The sequence below is a fragment of the Chiloscyllium plagiosum genome, chromosome 33 (assembly GCF_004010195.1).
Source record: "Chiloscyllium plagiosum isolate BGI_BamShark_2017 chromosome 33, ASM401019v2, whole genome shotgun sequence".
NCBI lineage: Eukaryota > Metazoa > Chordata > Chondrichthyes > Orectolobiformes > Hemiscylliidae > Chiloscyllium > Chiloscyllium plagiosum.
The window spans coordinates 34,061,556-34,085,750 of NC_057742.1; the positions used below are offsets into that span (position 1 = coordinate 34,061,556).

The 24,195-nt window shown below is 38.6% G+C and overlaps 1 protein-coding gene across 1 annotated transcript in view; it reads left to right on the top strand.

Annotated features, from left to right (window-relative positions):
- myo1d (myosin 1D) overlaps positions 1-24,195 on the top strand; it is a 525,665-nt gene that overhangs the window by 152,001 nt on the left and 349,469 nt on the right. Inside the window, exons 12-14 of the mRNA XM_043675298.1 lie at positions 12,055-12,125; positions 12,514-12,588; positions 16,067-16,199. Coding sequence (XP_043531233.1) covers positions 12,055-12,125; positions 12,514-12,588; positions 16,067-16,199 — 279 coding nt within the window. The remainder of the gene's footprint in view (positions 1-12,054; positions 12,126-12,513; positions 12,589-16,066; positions 16,200-24,195) is intronic.

A 24,195-nucleotide genomic window follows, 5' to 3' on the forward strand; every position in this document is an offset into this window, starting at 1 on the left:
GAAGAGCTTATGCTCAAAATGTTGATTCTCTTGCTTCTTGGATGCTGCCTGACCAGCTGTGCTTTTCCAGCAGCACATTCATTGACTCCAATCTCCAGCAGCTGCAGTCCTCACTTTCTCCCTGTTGTTAGGGCCGCTTTGTCATCCACTCTGAAGGCGGAATCACAGGTCCTCAGCAGCAGCACACCTCTTTACCGTCATCTACAGCTTCTGATTGGGAAGAAATGGTGATCTCACACACAGTGACATCGTCAATGCACTTACTAATGTTACAAGTCACTGACAGTGTGTGCTCTTCCTCCAGTTGGTGCGTGGCTTTGAATTGACTACCGATGGGGACTCCATTAACTTAGAAGAGCACACCTGCCTGAGGAAGGAACAGGGGCTCTGAAGATTTGTGGTTTCAATTAAACTTGTTGGGCTATAACCCAGCGTCATGTGATTTTTGACTTTGTTCTGTAATTTAAGCTTAATCCAGTGCATATTTACCAAACTTTGTCAGAAGAGGAATCTAAGAATGATAAGTGAACCTGCATTGACCTGGATCTGCTGCATTTGAGGAGAGAAATGTCTCCCTGTAACAAGGGTATCTGCTGTCTTCTCAATACTGGATTAGTTCTCTTTATTTCCTGGTTCTGTTTACAATATTAATGACTCCTAATAGCAAAGTAACAAGACAATGCCACTTGCTCTACAAGCCTAGTTTGCTATTTAGTTTGATTTTTTTTAAAATCATTCCGAGGATGTGGCCTTCATTGGTTTGGCTAGCATTTATTACCCATATCTAATTGTCTTTGAGAAGGTGGTGGTGAACTGCTCTGTTGGACCAATGCAGTCTGTTTGGTGTAGGTGCACCATTGTCATGTTAGGGGGTGGGGGAGAGCCAGGATTTTGATCCAATGACATTAAAGGAACAGTGATATATCTCCAAGTCAGGATGAATGGTTTGTTGGAAAACTTGGAATGGTGATGTACTCCAGTATCTGCTGCCCTTCACCTCCTTGATGATCAAGGTAGTAGTTGTGGGCTTGGAAGGCACTGTCTAAGGATCTTTGGTAAGTTTCTGCCATGCATCTTGTTATTCCTACTGAGCAATGCTGGAAGAAGTAAATGTTTGTGGGTGTAGTGTCACCCAGCAAAGTAGCTGCTTTGTTCTGGATGGGGTCAAGCATCTTGTGTTGTTGTATCTACACTCATCCAAGAATGTGGGGAGTTTTCCTGACACTCCTGCCTTGTGAGTGGTGGATAGAAATGCTCATTGCCTGGCACTTGTGTAGCACAGATGTTACTTGTGTAGCACAGATGTTACTTGCTACTTGTCAGCCCAAACCAGGATGGTGTCCAGGTCTTGCAACATTTGGATATGGGCTGGTAGAGTCCTTCAACTCCCATTTACCGTTCTTAATTCTATATCTATTGATACCCTTAACTAATAATAAAAAAAAATTCAGTCTTGCAAGTTCCAATTGTTCCAGCAGCCACAGTTCCTTGAGTGAGAAGACCATTTGAAAATATAAATATATGAATGAGGAACGGAAGAACTCAGTCCTTGTGCCTGCTCCTTTATTCAATAAGATGATGGCTAACCACATCACTCAATTTCTGTCTACTCCTGATTACCTTTCATTCTCTTGCTTATTACAATTATCAAGAATCTGTTGACATCTGTCTTAATGTTATGGACTCTACTTCCACTAACTTTTAGTGAAGAGATTTCCAAAGTCTCTTGGCACTTACAAAGGGGGGAAAAAAAAACACAGTTTCATCTGTTTTAAATGGGCAACCCTTTAGTTTTAAACAGTGACCAAGTTCTAGATTCCCCCACAAGAACAACACCTTTTCCCACATGCAGCCTGTCAAGATCTCAGGACCTTATCTGTTTCAATCAACTTACCTCTTTCACTCCAGCGGGTACAAGCCTAGCTTGTCCAACCTTTCCTCATAAGACAACCATCCACTGTAGGTATTAGTCTAACAAATTTCCTGGAACTGCTTTCAATATATTTTACATCCTTCCTTAAGTAAGGAGTTCGATACAGTACAGTATTTCAGAAGTGGTCTTACTACTAGGCAGAAGTGGATACTGCAGATGCTGGAGATTAGAGTGGTGTTGGAAAAACACAGCAGGTCAGGCAGCATCTCCACCCCTGAGGCTCCCAGCCTCATTCCTGATGATGGGCTTTCACCCAAAACATTGGTTTTCCTGTTCCTCGGATGCTGCCTGATCTGCTGTGGTCTTACTACTGCCTAGTATCACTAATACTATCCCTACCTTTGTACAATATCCTCATAAGCAATAACATTCTATTATCCTTCCTCAGTGTTGTCCTACATGTGTCACCTTTTCACCTTTTGTGATTCATGCATGAGGACACTTGGGTCATTCTGCAATCTCTTTTATCATTTAATTTTTAAAAGTTTTTTTTTAAGTTTGTGATGATATTGCTCCACTAACAAGGTTTTGTTGACCTTGGTTTGTTTTTTGGAGGTTGTAAAAGACACAGACTCTGAAAAGTCTAAGTTTGAAAGGTTTTAGGGCCAATTTGACTATAACGAACAGGTACTGCCTCAGGCAAAATGCTTTTAGCTTTTTAGGGGAAAAAAAGCTCTTGTATAATGAAAGGGAACTGCTAGTTTGCCCAGCTCAGCTTTTCTCTGGTTTGGCTTTAGCTGGCTACTTCTTTGAAAGCAGTCATGCAGTTGTGAAGCTGATTGACCCAAAGAAGTACATCTTATGCTGACCCTCTCTCTAACTTCTCTCCTGTACGACCTTGTGTTTGATTTTATCTTTTGGGCCAAGGGATGTTTATGGGGATTGTTGCAAATCTTGGGAACAGCATCATTAAGTTGATAGTCTGTTGGGTTTCCTGATAGATAAAGTTATTTGGTATTCTGTTCTATTTTTGTGTTTCATTTGGTGATCTTGTAAATAAATTTGGTTTGTTTAAAAACTACGTGGTTTGACCAATTGCATCACTCCTGGAATATCAGTGTTACACCTGCTTAAAATAACTAGCAAAGTTGGGGTCTGGGCTATTTTCTTGAAATGTTTTGAGGGGGTCTGGTCTGGTCCATGACGAGTTTAATTTTAAAAAAAATTCTTCCTGACAAAATGGACAATTTCACATTTTCCCATATTATGCTTCATTTACCAGATCTATGCCCACTAACTCAACAAGATATTTTTAACACACTTTTAGCACTGCTTCCTAATTTCATTCTTACCCAGCCTGTAATCTTAATACAAGTCCCTTTGTAATTGATTTCCCCATAGCAGAGGAAATGGGTTTCTTTGACAACAACAACTTATATTATGGTATGTTATTATATTAAAGTATATAAATACAAAATGTTCCAAATTCTTCACTGAAACATTACAAAGCAAGACAAGATACTGAGGTACAAAGGTGGATGCCATGACAGATACTTGAACAAAGAGAGAGTTTTAAGGAGCATTCATGAAGGACAAATGATATAGAATTGAAGAGGTTTAGGAAGGGAACTCCAGGGCTTGGGACCTACCCAACTGAGGCACAGCCATTACTGGAGGAGTACTCAAAACTGGAATGCTAAGGAGGCCAGAATCTCTCAAGCAGAGATATTGCAGAAGGCTGTGGGCTTGAAGCAGATTTGAGAAATGGAGCAAGGGAGCCATGGAAGGATTTGAAATGTGGATGAGAATTTTAAACATTGCGGTGTTGCTAGACTGAGAGTCAGTGCACATGATGTTATCAGTGAACTGGTCTTAATCTTTCAGTAAGGACATAAGAACAGAATTTGAATAATCTTCAGTCCACACAAGATTTTTATACTCTGGCTGACAAGTCATGAGTTCATTGGAATCATCCAGTTTGAAGGTAACAAAGGGATGAAAGAGATTTTCAGCATATGAGCTGAGGCAGGGATGAATTTGAATAATTATATTTGCAGAGATGAAAATGTTCTGAATGAGAGATAGGATAGGTAGCTGCACTATTGAAAGCTCATCACAAGGTCACTAGGACCCATTGTTATGCATATTCTGGTTTAGTCTCAGACAGTTTCCACAGACTGATGGAGTTTGAACTGAAAACTAGGTCTTCAGTTAAGTCAATAGGTTACTGATAAAATTTTCAATTTACTATTTGTCTGATGAGCAATCTGATCATTTAGCAATGGTGGAGGAGTTGAAAGGTGTGTTGGGTGCAGCGCACATTGTTGTTAGAAACTAATGTTATGCTTTTGCAGTATTGCTGGGGAATAGCATCTAAATGAGAAATAGAGAGGGGTTCAACAACAGATCCATGTGGAGCACCAGAGGTAATGTATGGGAGTGGGAAGCAAAACCATTTTTCCTTTCTTATTCTTGGGATGTGGACATCGCCAGTAAGACCATTATTACATATGTCTAATTACTTGTGAACTGAGTGACTTGTGAAGCCATTTCAGGGGAAGCTGAGAGTCAACCATACTGCTGTGGTATTGCATTTACTTGTAGGCCGGAATGGGTAAGGATTATGGATCTTTTTAATTAAAGGACAGTAGTGAACCAAATGGGTTTTTTATTGCAATCAGTTAACCATGTCATGATCATTGTGTATTAGCACCAAAGCTGAAACATAGCCATATGTCAGATATGTTTATTTTCTTGATAGAATTTAAACTCCCAGCTGCTGTCATATCCTTATTAGCCTGGGTCATCAGTTTACTAGAGAAATAACTAATGATATTATCACTATGCCCTGATTTATCATTTTAAGTGATACTCTGGATACAATTAAATAAATAAGAATTGGACCCGACGAATGTAACCAAACTCAGCTGTACACCAGTTGAAATGGTTTGGAGAAAGATGATGTGGTCAGCTGTAGTAAACACTACTGGTTGGTAGAGAAGGATAAAAAGGAATACTTTGCATTTGACACAATCATATAGATTACTGTTTGCTCTGAGAACCATTTCAGTACTGTGCAGGGACTGAAAACTTGTTTTTCTTTATCCATTTGCAAGATGACGTAGGTCATCATTTATTGCCCACCCCTAGTTTCCCAGTGGGCAGTTAAGAGTCAACCATGTTGCTGTGGGTTTGGATTCACGCATTGACCAGACCAGGTAAGGATGGAAGTTTCACTTCCTAAAGGACATTAGTGAACCAGATGAGTTTTTCCAACAATCGACAATGGATTCATGGTCCTCATTAGATTTTTAATTTGAGATTGGTTTTAAAAATTAAATTCCAATTCCGCCATCTGCCATGGCAGGGTTTGAACTGGGTCCCCAAATATTTTACGGGTCTCTTGATTAACAGTTCAGTGATAATATCACAAGGCCATCACCTCGCCCTTGAATAATAAAAACATGTAGCAATCTCATCAAATCTATTTTAAGCATCTTAATTAGATCACTCCTTAATTTTCTACCTTTGGAAATACAATCCAAATTTATCTTCATTGCTAGGTCTTGGAGGATTAGGTTTTGTTCTAGTAAATCAACATGCAAATAAAATCTTCTGATCTCTCTACCCTCCTGTGGATTTTGAAATCAACTCACTTTAGTTAATTCTTCCTCAGTACGAATAAGTACAATATATCTTTTGCTCCCTCACACTGTGTCTCACTATGTCTCGATGTTAGTGTCTCTGTCTGTCTCTGTTGCCTTTAATTTATCTCCAATTTCCTTGTTCTTATGACAACATTCACATCCATATGGTATGTTAATTAGAAGCAGTAGTTTTATTCTGCTTTTTATTTCTCAAAAGAACCAACACTTTTTCTGAAGATTTGTTTTGTAAGTTTTATCCACTTCCTATTGTCTTTATGACCTTTCCCATCACTTGTTAATAGGCTACCCACCTAGAAAGCAATTGCACTCGTTTAATTTCTTTCAATGTTTGAAATGCTGAAAGTCCCAGACTTAAGACTATTTCAAAACTGAACATTGGAACCAAACAACAACAACAATAGACCATGAATACAGCGAGTGGATAACGATTAATAAAGATTGCAGCAAGGTTATACTCTGTTCACAAATCTTTTCGATCTTTATAGTTAAATTGTTAAAACCCGTCATTAAATTTACCATGAATTTTAGTAGGTGTTCAGAATATAATTAATTTGACAAATAGGAATGTGAGTAATTATGGTAGACATGGAAGAGATCTAAATGTCTCCTGGACCCGATTTCATTAAACAGTAAAGAGATATGGATTGTCATTAAGCTGTAGCAAAACCATCTGCTCAGTAATATATAAAAATATTAGCATACTTTGATGCAAAATAACATGGATGAGAAAAGAATGAAGCATGTGGAATCATTTTCTCATTTGGATGGCCTGATGACATCTGACTGTAATCACTAAAGGTGTATGAAACAAATTTTCCTTTTGCTGGCTTTAGTTCTTTTGCCAAAGTAAAGATGCCTGCTGAAGGTAAAACCCATTAAAAACAAATCGTGCACATTTTGTGCTCTGCTTAGTTTGGAGTTGTATTACTTCATCATTTATTGAGAGCAGTTATTAAAAGTAAGTGAATTATACTTTTCATGTTGTGTGCTGCTTAAAGTCTTCTCTTGTTCATTTTGTTTAAGGTAAGGTCAAAGCATCCTGTAGAATTGAAAATTTTCAATTTTTCTGCTTGCATTTGTAATTGGTTCAGACACCGAATAAACCATTTTCTTTTTAATTAGTATAGTTCTCAATATAATAGACGAAAGTCAGCCTGATTCTTAAGATTTCCACAATCCTATTTAAGATGTGTTCTACTTCTAAGGGTATTGAATTTAGATTTTGAATCCCAAGGGAGACTTCATAACTAAGCAGTCAGCTCAGCATTTCAAGTGGATGGGAAACTGCAATACACAGTGGATCAGTGCACTTGCTGAAGCAGCACCACAGGGCAGTGTTTGAAAAGGCATGTAGGTTAAAAAATGGGTTTGATTCTGAGGAGTGGCAGTGTCATACAGATTGCCAGACCAGCCATTTTTTTTTTGTTACCAAAATAAGGAGCTGCATGTTTGAGATTTCTCTAGACAGCTCTGGATATGCAAAACCATACTTGCATTCTGAGAGTTATTTCATAGTGTAAATGTGTCAGAGGAAAGTAAACTATACTCCTTTTTCACAGCAGTCCGTTGGCATAATCTGAAATTTCAAGGTGCTGACAGCAGTGTGATGTTGAGGTATAGGAAAATAGAGTGCCAGGTAAGTAGGGGGTAGGCTGCCAAGTGGGTAGGGTGCTCAGGGTCAGTTAAGTGAGGTAGTGTTTAGGATAGGTGAGGTGGGTGAGAGGATGGGTGTCAGGTCTGAGAGAATTGAGGTTTATTTGGCAGTCTGGGATTTGGTTCAAGTCTGGTGATAATTGAGGTTTGGAGCTAGGGATGGAGTGGGATGGGGTATCAAGTAAGGACCTTGTGAGATGATATGTAGTTGATGGTGAGTGAAGTACATATGTTAAATAGTTACTCAGAAATTAGAAAGTGTACTTATTCATCTAACTCTTCTGTATAACACTTGTAGTTAATTTCATTAATTTGGCACCCTCCAAATTCTCGAATTCCTTTGATTTAAACAGCGATGTTCATAAGGTGTAGACAAATCACCCAGTGAAAAACTCAATTTATGACAACACTTTCAGATTGCTGTAGGATTCTGCAGGTCCCCATGTAAAACACCCTTAAATGCTTGAATAATGGCTGGCCTTTGAAAAAATCCAGGCCAAAGTGTTACATGTTGTTTCTTGCTGAAAGCTTTATTTATATAATTGAAAATGGGTTTAGAGCAACAAGAAGCTTATTCAATCAGGTCATGTACACCATAAACGTTGAATAATACACCAAGCCATTTACTAGTTTCATTGATACCAATGATCAGATTCTTAGTATAGCAAAAAAAATTCCAAAAGTGCCTATTATGACAAAGAAGCTTAAGAACTTCCTTGAAGACTTTCCAATGGGCACGACTAACACAAACTTGCATTAATGACTGCATCCATCTTGGGATGTGCTTTCTTTTAGTCTGGTTCAGCTTCTATTAGGATGGTTTAAACTAACCTATAGGATTGCAAAAGCCTGATTTGCATTGAATGTACTTTGTGCAGGCATATGCTCAATTACTTGTGCTAATTTGATACCAGGCAAATTCTACATTGTTTTAAAAAAAAAACGTGTAATGTAGCAGGGACGCCTATTTTGGTATTTAGTTGGTGCTAGGGTTAGATATCAGACAGTGAATGCAAATATAAATAAATATATCCTTTCTGTCTTGCATTGAGAAATCCAAAAATGTCATTGTCAAGCATAAAAATGTCATTGGTGCTGTGTAATGACCTATTACATCTCACAAATATATGCAATCAGAGTATCATCTTGTAATCCTGCGCATGAACGCAAATTAATTATTAGTTAGCAAGTGGATTCTGGTTGGTAGAGGCATTACCATGGAGAACGCACCAATTAATGATGTGGTTACGCAAGGTTAACTGCCAGGCTTTGTTGCTGGGTATGTCGGCCATTTGGTCCAAGCTCTGCTGGAAAGTATCAAACAGCATTCCCTTCATCTTTTCACAAAAAGCAAGGTACTGATTGGACAATTGCTTGCAAAATTGACAGCACAGTGTATAACGATAGATGTGATTTCGCAATTGGACAATATTTCTGGATAAAACATAAGATATAGGATCAGGGCTAGGCCATTTGGCCCATTGAGTCTGCTCTGTCATTCAATCATGGCTGATCAGTTTCTCAACCCCATTCTCCTGACTTCTCCCTGTGATCGTTGATACCCTTACCAATCGAGAACTGATCTATCTCTGTCTTAAAGACACTCAATGACTTGGCCTCTATAGCCTTATCCAGCAATGAGTTTGACAGATTCACCACCCTCTGGCTAAAGAAATTCTCGTTATTTCAGTTTTAAACGATTGTCTGATCACTGTGGGTCTATGCCCTTGGGACCTAGTCTGTCCTATTCATTGAAACAACTTCTCCATGTCCACTCTAACCAGACCTCTCGGTACTCTGAAAGTTTTGATCAGATTCCCTCCCTCCCTGCCCCCAAAACTTCTAAACTCCATTGAGTACAGACCAACAATCCTTAACTGCCCATACCAAACAGACCATTCTCGAGATCATTGTTATGAACCTCCTTTGGACCACCTCAAGGCCAGCACATCCTTCCCGATACAGGGTCTGAAACTTGTTGCAGTATTCCAAATGCAGATAACCAATCCCTGCATTTGGATTCTAGTCCTCTCAAAATGAATGGTAACATTGCACTTTACCTTCCAATTGCCAATTAAACCTGCATGTTAACCTTTAGAATCCTGAACCAGGACTCCTAAGTCCCTTTGTGATCGCATTTCCAAAGTGTTTCCCTATATAGCAAATAGTCTGCACCTCACTTTTTCTCATCAAAGTGCATCAAGCTTTTTCACATTGTATTCCATCTTCTTTCCCCAGTCTCCTAACCTGTCTGAGTCCTTCCCTGCTTCCTCAACACTACCTGTCTCTCCACCCATTTGTGTCAACTGTAAACCTACCAACAATGCCCTCAGTTCCATCATCCAGCTCATTAAAGTACAATGTGAATAGTTGGGATCCCAACACTGACCTGAAGAACTTCACAAATTATTGGCTGCCACCCTGAAAAAGACACCGTTATCCCCACTCTCAGCCTTCTGCTAGTCAGCCAATTTTCTATCCATGCTAGAACATATATCCAAACACATGGACTCTTCATCTTAATTAACAACCTCCTGTACAGCATCATGTCAAGGCTTTCTAGAAATCCAAATAGATTACGTCCACTGGATGTGTTTTGTCTAACTTATTCATTACCTCCTCAAATAATCCTAATAGACTTCAGGCATAACCTCCCCTTGACAAAAGTGTGCTGATTCAACCCTATTTTATCATGCACTTCCAAATAGTCTGCAATCTCATCCTGAATAATGGACTCTAAAGTCTTAGCAAAAGCAGAAGTTAGGCAAACTGGCCTATAATTTCCTGTCTTCTGCCTCCCTGCCTTCTGAAGCAGCTGTTCATTTAGATATTTTCCAGTCTTCCTGGACCCTCCCTCTAGGATGATCCTGAGCTTGTGAGGAATTGCATGCAGAGCTAACTTAGAATTGTTAATTGGGCTCACTGTGAGATCTGGCTGTGTGTACTATAAACTTTGCATATTAAAGAACATGGCCCTGTGTATTATATACAGATAGAACGTGCACACACAATGCACTGATTTTTAACGTCAATGAACTAGGTGATCAGTATTTGCAGGTTACTTTCTCAGGATGATGTCCTGACCAATCAGGGTGAACACACCTTGTTTGACTTTTTAAACAAAAACCTGACTGTTAACTGTCAGTCATCATTAACTCATTCATTCTCCATGGTAATGCCTCTACCAGGTAGACTGCATGCCAATCAGCGCACACTTCTTATGCAGTAGAAATGTTAATTTTCTCCTTCTGAATTATTTTGATGAATGCAAGAAAAGAAATTTCAATAGAATGTATTTTCTTAAGCAACAGTTGAGTTCTGGTCTACCAAATGGCTATTTTAATCATTGGCCATTAATGTTATCAGCCTCTGATTCATTTGTTGAATTAGGCAGCAAAAGGCATTCCAACATTATAAAGGATTTTTTGTAGATTCATAGTTCAGCACAAACACCAGTTTCTACCTTTCCCTACTGGACTCTTTCCTTATCTAGAAGCCAACTCCAAACTTAAGAAGAATCCAGCTCTTAAATACAGTCCATGGAGCATTGTCTGCTGTCAATCGATCTTCAGGCTGTTGTGGGTTGACTCATAAAAGGGACGTACGTTTCTAACACTGAAAATAAGGAAATCTCTGTTGAAAGTGAGCAGTATGTTCCCTGCAACAGATCATTTTTTTTGTATCTGAATGCCTATGAAAGAATGGAAACATTTTCACAACCCATTCTATTTCAGAACCATCCCTTTTTCAGACTAGGGAATGTGTCTTGTATGTCAGGGGAGGTTTCTGCTGTACATTCTCTGGTTAATCTCTGTACGAAAGTATGGCAAATTATGTCCTTTCGATTAACATATACCTCTTCATTTTAGATTCCAACTCAGTTTTAAAAGAACAGTCTGTTAGCAGGAGTTAAAATATCAGTGAGGTGGAAACAGAAACAATATATTGTCTGTTGTGGTCTGTGTGTACCTTGCTATAAAAGTTGAATTTATTTTCAGAAGAGCAAAGATTTATTTGTTACATCAGATAATACATCTGAAATATAAAGTAATGTGATGACTACTGGTGAAAAAATATGCTCATCATGCCCAAAGGTGTTCCTTTCTCTTTAAAATATACTTTTGTGCAGTATTGTAAAAGCATTTTTCAGATGTTCAACAACTAGGATTTTAATATCCTCAATTAGCAGTTCCTTTTCCTCAGGAGTGGTCTTTGTTTTTAAGAAATTTCCATCAGTAAACACCATATATGGAAAATTTGCTTGTTGTTTTGTCATAGATTTGCTTGAAACACTGATCTGATTGCTAAATTGCATCTGATTGGAATTAACCATTCTTCCCTCCAGGTATCTAATTAATACTCTGCCAACATTGATCCATTTGAAGTCATGAGCACATCAAATTTGATGGGACCCCATCCTGGTGTATAATTAGTCTGTTTATACAACAATAATCAAAATCTCTCATGCGCATCCAGTCTTTTCTGGAGAGATGCTAAAACATTAACAATCTTGTATCCATTTCACAATAAATCATGGATTATGTCACTTTTAAATTAGTAACAAAAGCAACCTTTTTGCCTGTTGATCAGAAGCCATTGTCTGAATAATTGATCACCACTAACAATTGCCTTATTGAACTAAATTAATTGTAGACAAACTTATTTGGTAAAATAATCAGCTGATCACACCCTCTGATGCAACCAGACCAGAACTTGAAATTAATACCAAAATTTGCTACTAGAAGTAATCCTCATGCAATTGTTAAGTACTCTAATACTATCTTTGTGCAGTGGTTAGCAGACTATTGTCAAGAATGACAAATGGTCACTAACATGTGATGTTATTTTGCTTTGTTTCAGCTTTGTGCAACTGATAAAACCCTGGACTTTGATCGAGATTTTCGCATTAAGCACTACGCTGGGCATGTTGTGTAAGTTTGAAAGTGAAAGTGTTGAAATTATCCTTCCCCTAGTCTACCAACCATTGTTCCCCTTTCTATTTCCTATAGCAACTCTGATAAAATATTAATCTCTAGTTCTTGGGGCCAACACTCTGAGTGCCAACAAAGTGGGCATAGCAAGCGTAATATACATGATTGTCAGCTCAGTCCGTCATGGCTGACACAAGTATGCATGCAACTAGAAGCTAGGCTCTGGAATTCTTTCTGAATCTCTTAGCCAACCTATCTCTTTCATCCTTCAAAACGATGGAGGTTTCTAATGATTATACTTAAGGCATCATGACCGTGGGGCAGGGTGGATGAAATAAGTGCTTGACATTTTGACATTTTCATAAAAAAAAAATTTTTCTCTATGAAGATATTCCGTGATTGGCTTCATTGACAAAAACAAGGATACTCTATTCCAGGACTTCAAGCGACTAATGTATAACAGGTAGGTGTGTGGAAATAATTAATTGATTTTAAAAAGAGATTAAAAAAAAGTCTTTCTTCCTGAAGTTACCTGATCATGACAATTCATCTGAAATTGCTTTGTCACTTGCTTGACTTTTTCATACACATTTCACACTTAAATTACTGCAGCTAGAGACAGTATTGCGTCATATATTGAGCCCAAGCTTTGCATAAATCATTGTTTAATATTGCAAACATATTTTCTAATCAATGAATGAAGGTTTACAACTGTCTTCTTGATAACTTTCAGTCGAGAATATGATGTAAAATTGAGGATTCTGTTAAACCGAAATAAAAAATGCCACAGAAAAAGAAATGTTCACACATGGACAAATATTTCACAAATATAGTGTGAAGTTAACACAGAGGGCAGCTACATATTAATCTGTATGCTTTTTATTATTGAACAATTTTATTTATATTTGTACTGGTTTCATTTTGTGTATCAGGAGTAGAGTAACAAAATCACCCACTGGAATTGACTGGTTCACTGTGAAATTATATCAATTGAGTAATTTACTTTGTACCATTAACAAAGATGGTTTTTCCTACTGAAACAGCATAATTTCACCTGAAGAAAACAGCTTTCTGAGGTTGGCCACATATTTTCATAATTCTCGCTCTTTAATGGTAACTGAGCACAGGGCTCAATTGCTCATGGGCTCATGCAGCAGATCCAGCCGCATCCCCACAGCTCCGTCGTTCACTTTCCGGCTCGGTAGTTTGGTCACCTTTTTAGTTTTGTTTGCCCTGGGGTTACCACCACCTGTGGAAGGTCAGGGCTTCATGTATCTCCATCCCCACTCCATCTCGAATGGTGGCATCGGAAGATGAGTCATGACATCATTGGTCAATTCAGAGCCAGGACCCACCGGTTGAGGTCAGGCGTTGGAGGTGGTGACGCGGAAGCAATGGTGCCAGTGGTGGCAGGAAAGGAACACATTGCTAGGATCACAGGGATGATGTCAGACGGTCGTGACTGGAAGAGTAGAGAAGGCTATGGAGAGGGAAAGATTAACATTTGAAGCTCTTTAAGATTTCATTATAACAATTTAATATTAATTTATTCAGTATTTAACCATTTGTACAATTTATTCAGTAATTTATTCTGTAATCCAAGATGGCGCCAGAACGTGCTGACACTATACATTTTTCACTTCACCTCGGTACAATATTAAATAAATCTAAATATAACAATTTATGAAAGTAGGATAATTGATTTCATGACTATCCCAGTTTTTATTTAAATGTTATGTGTATAAATCTACAATTGCCTTCAACTATTGTTTGGCATTGCCGCAAGATTTACCGCCCACCAGTAACTTTAAATATGGATATTTAAATTTAAGAGAAATTGTCATTGTAATTACACAGTATTCTTGAGCTGAAGTGGCATGTGGCACAGCTTTCTGACACACTTGGCCACTGTTTTGGAGTCAGGCTTGTGTGTTTGGTTCTTAAGTGGTAAATTCAAGGTAGCTGTTCCACTATGGCTAGGGTGGAAAAATTCGAGCAAAATATTTCCCTGTAGCAAGGATGAAATAATAAGATGGGTTGTATCCAGTGTGCAACTCTGAGCTGAACTTTCAACTCAGACATTTGCACATACCTCTAAATGTACCCCTCACATAGAGATCGACAGAGGTGAAGTGAGGCAGTCATAATAACCATGAAGATAAACTGATCAGGTAATGCACATGATTTATCTTCTGTTTGAATTTTTGTTATATATGCAAACAAGTCTCTTTAGATACAAGCAAGATGAAGAGTTGGAATACATTGGATGTAGGTTTGCTCGCTGAGCTGGAAAGTTTGTTTTCAGACATTTCATCACCATACTAGGTAACGTCTTCAGTGAGCCTCCGAATGAAGCCAACTTGAACTACAGATCTTCTCAAAACTCGCTAGGTGGAATGCACATTTGGCAGAGTAGCTGAGTCGTCTCAGTTGGTACACTCAGTGAGCTAATCTTTGTCAAACAAAAGGCTGGTTAATTCTTTGTTGGTGATACAAAACTTGGAACTGTTAATTGATTACAATGGGGAATGTATGGACTAACAGAAGTAGAAAGTGGCAGATGGAATTTGATACAGAACTTGGATGGTGTGTATTTTGGCAGAAGGGCTATGGACAGACTGTATTTCAAGACATAGTTCTGAAATGTGTGCAGGGATATGATGACCAAGGGTTTATATACATAGATCATTGTCAGTGACAGGACACATAGAGAAAGTAATTAGAAAAACATATGGTCTCTTGAGTTTTTTAAGTAGAAGCATTGAGTATAACAGTAAGGATAGCTGATGGAGATAAAGAGAAACTTCTTCAGCCAGAGAGTGTTGAATGTATGGAATTCACCACCACAGAAGGCTGTGGAGGCTACGCCATTGAGTATATTTAAGATGGAGATAGACAGGTTTTTGATTGTCAAAGGGATCAAGGGTTATGGGGGGAAGGTGGGAAAATGGGATTGAGAAGCTTAGCTATGATTGAATGGTGGAGCAGATTCAATGGGCTGAATGACCTAATTTCTGCTCCTATGTCTTATGGACATCAAACTGAAACTTTAGAAAGCTTTGGTTAGGAAACAACTAGAGTTGTATATCCAGTTCTGGTCTCCATAACGGGAAGGACAGGATCATTTGGTTTTCATTGGTTGATAGTACAAACCGATTTAACAGCTGAAACTTTTAACACAACTCTTCAATAATCAAAAATGTATTGGTGGGAAGTTAGGTTAAAATAATTGATCATTTTGGCACTTTATTCCATGATAACCTATGATTCAAGCCTTATCAAGGGAACAAAATTGATTTGCAGCTGGGCCGTAATCTGTGCAATATTCCTTGGTAATTCTTGTTAATAAAATACTCTCTTCCCTCTCACTAATAATTGACTGAATTAATTCTAAAACACTTGTCTTGAATGTAAACTTTTTTTCCTTAAAAGAAGATTATCAACCTAGGAGTACCAAAGCTGTAGAATTCAATCCTTCAAGCAGTCAATAAAATGTGTCTTTATACAATAGACATTGAAACACTTGTTCACCTGGCAGAAAAGATTTGAAAGATAGTTAGCAAAAAGGTGAATGTAAAGTTTCTGATGCTGTTTCTTGTAGAATCTTTTAGCAAATCTATATTGTTAGGTCTGGATTCCAATGCTCACATAGTATACAACTCAATGAGCTATTATTAATGGGCCAGCAGAAATATTATATGCATAACTGATTAATTATGAACATGATGTAACAATTTTATCATCTCATTATATTAAGCTTTAAATCGCTCACTGGATTTTTTTTATCAACTTGACCATATAAGCCAGCTTTCGTTTTGCCTCATTTGACAATAATTTGACTTCCAAAATGTATGAAGTACATGCTGTCAATGTGGATTGACATTGCTTCAACCTGTCATGTTTAAAAGTTTTGATTGATAATTAACTTTGTACTTCGCCAGCTCAAATCCTGTGCTAAAGAATATGTGGCCAGAGGGGAAGCTCAGCATCACAGAAGTGACTAAACGGCCTTTGACTGCTGCCACTTTGTTCAAATCCTCCATGATTGCGTTGGTAGAAAACTTGGCATCAAAAGTAAGTCACCCATAAGCTTAAGTGTTTAACATTCTCTATTTCATTGACGTACTTGCAGTTCATTTAGTAAAATCAGCTCGCCAATTGTCATTGTCATAGAGATATACAGCATGGAAACAGACCTTTCAGTCCAATTTGTTCCATGTCCAGATATCCTAAATTAATCTAGTCCCATTTACCAGCATTTGGCCCATAAGCCCCTCAACCCTTGCTCTTCTTATACCCATCCAGATACCTTTTAAGTGTCATAATTGTACCTGCCTCCACCATATCCTCTGGCAAACTTGCACCATCCTCTGCATGGAGAAAGTGAGGTCTGCAGATGCTGGAGATCAAAGTTGAAACTTTATTGCTGGAACAGCACAGCAGGTCAGGCAGCATCCAGGGAACAGGAGATTCGACGTTTCGGGCACAGGCCCTTCTTCAGATTCCTGAAGAAGGGCCTGTGCCCGAAACGTCGAATCTCCTGTTCCCTGGATGCTGCCTGACCTGCTGTGCTGTTCCAGCAATAAAGTTCCATCCTCTGCATGAAAAAGCTACCCCTCAGGCCCCTTTTAAATCTTTCCCCTCTCAGCTTAAACCAATGCCCTCTAGTTTTTGACTCGCCCACCCTAGGGAAAAGTCCTTGTCTATTTACCCTATCCATGACTCTCATGATTTTATCAATGTTTGTAAGGTCACCCACAGCCTCTGATGCTCCAGAGACAAAAGCCCCAGCCGATTCAGCTTCTCCTGATAGCTTAAACCCTCCAACCTTGGCAACGTCCTTGTAAATCTTTTCTGAACCCTCTGAAATTTAACAACATAATTTCTCAAACAGGGAGATCAGAATTGAATGTAGTATTCTAAAAGTAGCGTCACCAATATCCTACTCAGCTGCAACATGACCTCCCAATTCCTATACTCCTTGCACTGACCAAAGAAGGCAAGCATGTTAAATACTGTCCTTGCCACCCTGTCTACCTTTGACTTTCAAGGAACATTCCTGAAGAAGGGCTTATGCCTGAAACGTCGATTCTCCTGTTCCTTGGATGCTGCCTGACCTGCTGCGCTTTTCCAGCAACACATTTTCAGCTTTCAAGGAACATGAACCTGCACCCTTACGGCTCCATTCAGCAACACTCCCCAGGGCCTTACCATTAACTGTGTAAGTCCTGCCTTGATTTGCCTTGCCAAAATGCAACATCTCATACTTATCTAAATTAAACTCCATCTGCCTCTCCTCAGTCCATTGGCCCATTTGATCAAGGTCCAATTGTCTTTAATTTTGGATTTTCTAAATGAATGATGTATATTGTGATTTATTAAAGGGAGCATATAAGAAGAAACAGTGTTGACATTTGCTGAAGCGTAGTTTGAGTTTTTAAAATATGGGTCCCACAAATCATACTAAAATTGTTACTCTTTTCATTTGTAAATCTGCAATCCTCCCATTTCACAGTTAATGACAAATGGAAGGAGAAAGTACATAATTCCAACCCTTAGAAATTGTAGAAAGTTCCCAAAAAGGCCAAAGTACACAGTAGGAGATATTCTCTTGTAGAGAAGATTAGATTTTTGGATTACATTACAGTGTGGAAACAGGCCCTTCGGCCCAACAAGTCCACACCGACCCGCCGAAGCGCAACCCACCCATACCCCTACATTTACCCCCTACCTAACACTAAGGGCAATTTAGCATGGCCAATTCAAACTCCACACAGTCAGTCGCCTGAGGCGGGAATTGAACCTGGGTCTCAGGCGCTGTGAGGCAGCAGTGCTAACCACCGTGCCGCCCACTAAGGATCTCTTCCTTAGCCTGAGCTTGAAAGTCCAGATTTTGTCTTTGGCGCAGCAATGTCATACAAACAAGACAATTTTAAAGGAGTCATTAACCTGTTTAAAATGGTTTATTGCCTGCAGCAAATTATTGATCGTAGCCAGTTGAGTTCACCTGCTGATATTGACATGATTTCCTTAGTGAGGAGACTATAAACTGTGTAAACAATGTAGTGCCATCTATTGACACAGAATTTGGTTTTTATTTGTTTACATATGCTCATGCTATCTTTCTCCTCCAGCCGAAAGAATGCTGGTAGATTGATATCTCAGTATCAATCATCGCATAAGATGCTCACTATTGAGCTAATAGTGTTGCATTGCAGTATAGTTTACAGATTAGACAGATCTGTGGGCGGCATGGTGGTACAGTGGTTAGCACTGCTGCCTCACAGCACCAGAGACCCGGGTTCAATTCCCGCCTCAGGCGACTGACTGTGTGGAGTTTGCACATTCCCGTGTCTGCATGGGATTCCTCCGGGTGCTCCGGTTTCCTCCCACAGTCCAAAGATGTGCAGGTTAGGTGAATTGGCCATGCTAAATTGTCCGTAGTGTTAGGTAAGGGGTAAATGTAGGGGTATGGGTGGTTTGCGCTTCGGCGGGTCGGTGTGGACTTGTTGGGCCGAAGGGCCTGTTTCCACACTGTAAAGTAATCTAATCTAATCTAATCTGTACTTTTAAGACAATACATGAAGTAATGGCATGCAATATTCTAGTATAACGATACCCACCATTCCTTTAGTCATTCTGTGTATTGGATCTGTGTAGTATGTTCGGCTAGTCAGCAGTTTTATGTTAACATCAGGAAGCATAAAACACCGACTCTCTGTAAATCTGTGCTATTGTAACCATGCAAGTAAATAAATTGTATTTACAACCTGAGACTCCCACTTAGCAAGCTTGACTTTCCCTCGTCTAATAAACAACAAACTATATAGTGGTTGCAGGGAATGGGCTCTTAGTGCTACTAACTAATGTACATAAGTAGTAACTAAAGGCTGAAAAGGTGGCGACAGGGACATTATCTTTCTATCTTTGGGTTCAGAGTTGAAATTATAGGTACACTCAGGATAAAAGTACCACAACCAAACTAAAAGCTGCAAATGTGTACAGAAGCACAGTGAGTGTTCTTCTGCTTTCTCTCTCTTGCACTTAAACAGGTAGTTTAGAAGAGGTCAGGGCAACTCTGATTTTATGAAGACAATTTAAAAGTCCTTAAAGATAGCCACAATCAAAAAAAGTGACCCTGGAATAAAATGCAGATAAAAGCAGTAAAATAAATCATACATGAAAGAGGCTTTACCAATATCTGCTATTCACAATTTACAAAAATGTGTTTAAAGAAACAAATTTGAAAGTTCATGCGATGTCATCACTGTTTTCTTCATGGCATGAACATCTATAGCACAAATATGCAACGTTTAAAGGTCAGCAACTTTTTTTCTACTACAATAATGAAAGGAAAATCCAAAAAAAAATAGGATCAACACTATACTGCAATGTAGGTTGTTACACTGGCTTTTTGAGAGTGTAAAGCCACAAAAAGAAAGCAGGAGTATCAGACTATGGATTGATAATCCATTGACATTCTATCAAAGTATCCGTTACTTAAAGAAAGAAATGTTTGTTATAGACCAACAAATACCTGACACAGATTTATAGATAGTCAAACTTCAACTCATTTTGGGCACTAAAAAGTTAAGAACAGCAAAACCCTCCATTATTTCTGACAATGACCACAAAGACCCTGAACAAGCTTTTCAGATTTTAGTGGATCAATTTATATTTCAGTTAATTTCAAGATATAGAGGTTTCAATTCCCGTGATACCTATGACAGCTAGCTGAAACAGTCAATCAGTTTATAGGTAGGTGTCAGTGCAAAGGAACAGGATGTGATTGTCCAAAAGCTAGCTTAGCTAAAATACTTATGGATCTGATCATTGCCCCTACACCATGAAATCCTTCAGTAAAGCGGTTTTGGACAAACCCACATAAGGCATCATTGGCACTCTTTGAGAAGTTTGACACAATTCTAGCAAGCACTTGATTCTATAATACTATTGGAACTGGTGGCAGATTTGGTAGAACCTTCAAATATTATATGAAATGTGGCTTGTTTTCTACCAAGTTACAGCCAGCTTTTTATGATGCATGCAAGCCGTGTTCCAAGAGTGAACATTGAATTTCTGATTCGGAGATGCTGGTGTTGGACTGGGGTGTACAAAGTTAAAAATCACACAACATCAGGTTATAGTCCAACAGGTTTAATTGGGAGCACACTAGCTTTCGGAGCGACGCTCCTTCATCAGGTGATAGTGGAGGCCTCGATCGTAACACAGAATTTATAGCAAAAATTTGCAGTGTGATGTAACTGAAATTATACATTGAAGAATTGATTGTCTGTTAAGCCTTTCATCTGTTAGTTTCACTTCTTTCACTGTATTCTATCACTGTATTCTGATCGAGGCCTCCACAATCACCTGAAGGAGCGTCGCTCCGAAGGCTAGTGTGCTTCCAATTAAACCTGTTGGACTATAACCTGGTGTTGTGTGATTTTTAACATTGAATTTCTTGCATGTTTCAAGCCAGAGAAGCACCAAGTACAACACAATCTCCACAGCAGCTTGTGAAGAAGAGCCAAGCAAGGAAAAATGCCAAAGAAGCTTCCTCCGTTCTGTCAATGCCACACAAGCATATTAACAAGATGCAAGGAGTAACTGCAACATTACAGCTTATACCACAATCAGACAGTACATGAGGTAAACCCACTATATTAGGTGGACTCAATCAGAAAGGTCTGAAGCCATTATCTCCATCTAAGCGAAATACCACTAACTTGCATTGTTACTAAAACTGATAGTGGTTTTAGTGCAAATACACATCTTGCGTGAGTTGTACTCAAAAACTGACACCGTATAGTGCAGTCAAAACAAACTAAATTAACTGCTTACAACTGGTCAGACATGTTGTGCGGTGGCATAATTCATCTGACATGTTTGTATCTTCCTTGGGATGAGCAACTCGAAGCTTTTACGTTGTTGAATTTGATAGATTACCTACCTACCTATGCGTAGATCTACTTATTAATATGATTCATAGATTACAGATCAGTTAGTTGCAACACCAAAGATGCCAGACCAAAATACCAATCTTGTATAAATGTCACAGCTGGAGCAGAGTAGATTCAGATGATGACCAGATGCAACAGCTGAAAAACATTGGCAGGTGGCATGAATGAAAAGTTCCTGAGCTAGAGCACTCATTTTTCTTATTGAGAGATGAACTAGGACTCTCCTAGAATGTAAACTTTAAAGGCTAACAAATCATTCTGCCAGCTCCATGTCAAGACTTGCTCAACAGTAGGCATTCAGGTCACATGGGTGCAGAGAGTAGGAGTGGTGGGAGAAAGAGACTGATACGTGAATATACATATTGTCCTGGGATTAATAAAGACATTAATCAACATGCCAGTTCAATTAATCACGGCAATCAGTTGTGATCCATTTGTTATTACTGGACAGACCAGATCCTGGTCTGAAGTCTTGCTTGACGGATCGTATTTGCCTTGTTTTAATTTTAAGAAGGTGGCCTCTCTCTGAAGCCTAAGTATGCACATGCAGGTTTGGTTTTAACAATAAAACAAATTTATTTCCCAAATAAAATATAATAAAAACTATTTGCACACTACAGTTTTGAGACACATGGTTAAAAATCATCCAATTAATCCCCAATTCTCTTATCACCTAATTGCAGTGCATGAGGCATTGTTGGAAAAAGGGAGAAAATGATTTCTCCAAATAAAATATAATAAAAACTATTTGCACACTACAGTTTTACGTTGTTGAATTTGATAGATTACCTACCTATGCGTAGATCTACTTATTAATATGATTCATAGATTACAGATCAGTTAGTTGCAACACCAAAGTTAAAAATCATCCAATTAATCCCCAATTCTCTTATCACCTAATTGCAGTGCATGAGGCATTGTTGGAAAAAGGGAGAAAATGATTTCTGAATAAGAAATCTATCAGACACTCAATGTCAACTCTGTTTCTCTGTCTACAGGCACTGAGTTTGTTCAACACTTTCTACTTGTTTAAGATTTCCAGCATCCACGGTATTTTGCTTTTAAATAATTAATGAACATGTAGGCAGCCATCCTGACTTGAACCAAATCAACAGATGAGAGTTAAAAAGCATGTGGGTTCATTAAAAGACAGTTCCTTTTTACATTCAGTCCAGGTAATATGCCATTTTAATCCAGTGGTCAACTCCTGTAATGAACTAGGGAAGGGAAAAAAATAGAACTCCATATAATCAGTCACCCATCAAATAGGGCATTGACTCTGGTACTGAAAATATCTTGCCACACATCTGCAAAAAATAATACATGTTGATTTACCATGGTAGCTAACGCACTACAGAGTGAAGCCATGCATCCCTGTTGCGATAATTGTGTAAGAGCTATATCTGGTTATGGTGTACAATCACCATGATGTTATCTGAATATTTGCTACCTTTTAAATATAGTTTGTTGTGGCATAGAATGCAGACCAGGTAGGCCTGAACCTTTTACGATAATACATGACATTATGACGTGACGTGTGGGATTAAGATGCCAATGTCTCCTTTAGTCATTCACTTTGTCAGAGAGACAACACCTTGTCATCAGTCAGTCAGCTATGTATATGTAATTTATAGTAACATAAGTCAATTGAAAACCCAGACTGTGTGTAAGCCTCTAGTCGTGTTGCCATGTAAACAGCGTTGCAAATAAGCTAAAAGGCATCCGTCTCAACAGGAACTCGACAAAGGTGATCTATACTACATAGAATAACATAGAAAGCCAAACCACATCAAATAGAAAATGTGAGTTTGAGATTTTGATGCTCTTGGATGATATATTATAGAAAACAAGCAATTGTTATAACATTCATTGAACTAGAAAGCTTCTAATAATTTGTTTGCAGTGTGGACTAATTGATCTGGAATTTGACTGAAAGCTGTTAATGATCCTTTGAACTGTTTCCTGTGCCTGATGTTACACTCATGCTATCAAGAAAATGCATTTTTATTTTGTCTAAGTTAGAAGACAAAAGACTTGACGAGGTACTGGGGAGAGACGAGCCAGAGACTGGCTGTAACAGTGATGACTGTAACAATGATTCAATCAATAGGAAACTGAAGTCCCTCTGTTAAAAGTCAAATTGAAATTGCTTTCTCCTGTTTGTTAGAGAAGAAGCTCTGTGTGGAGGCTCCCCCCTACTTTTTAATGGACATTAAAGGTCCATTCTCTATTGATTTTAGAGATAGTGAATCACTAATGGCTATAGCACAGATTGATTGAAGTAAAAACATAATTGGACTATGACTCTGCAGGAGGCAGGGAGGTATCAGTTTGTTTATCTAGAATCTGTCATTTTATCAGATTGTGATTTATCAGCCATTGACATAGTCAGTGCAGATCTAAGAATCAGTGCCTTTAGCTTTTTTTTCTCTGTTCTACGTTTTCCTTGTTTCATACGAAGCATCCTCTTTATCTTTAACGTCAATATGCTTCACTTACTATTGCACCTTCACTAAAGCATTAAAGGACTATTATTTATTTACCCAACCACAGTTTGCCCTTGTGTGTAATCTTGTGAAAAGGACGATTTTTTGCTTTTGCATGTGAACAAGGCATTTCTTCAAACAAAACATTTGGGATTAAGATCCCAGCAGTAACTTTCTCCCTTCTCTACCGTTTTGAAGTTGAACAATTTTTTTTTTCTTATTTGTTCATAGGTTGTATGTCACTGGAAAGAATTGGAAAGTGTATTGCTTATTCCTAGTTTCCCCCAAGAAAGTAGTGCTGAGCTGTTGCTTTGAGCCATTACCATCTTCTACTGTAAATAATTTCAACAGAGCTGTTAAGAAGTGAGTTCTTGCTTGTTGAACCAGTAGGAGTGTAGGTTTGGCAATATAGTTCCAAGTCAACATGATGTAAGACCTGTTGATGCAGTTAGTCATATTCCCAAGCGTTTAGAGTCATAGTCATAGAGATGTACAGCACGGAAACAGACCTTTCGGTCCAACCCGTCCATGCTGACCAGATATCCCCACCCAATCTAGTCCCACCTGCCAGCACCCGGCCCATATCCCTCCAAACCCTTCCTATTCATATACCCATCCAAA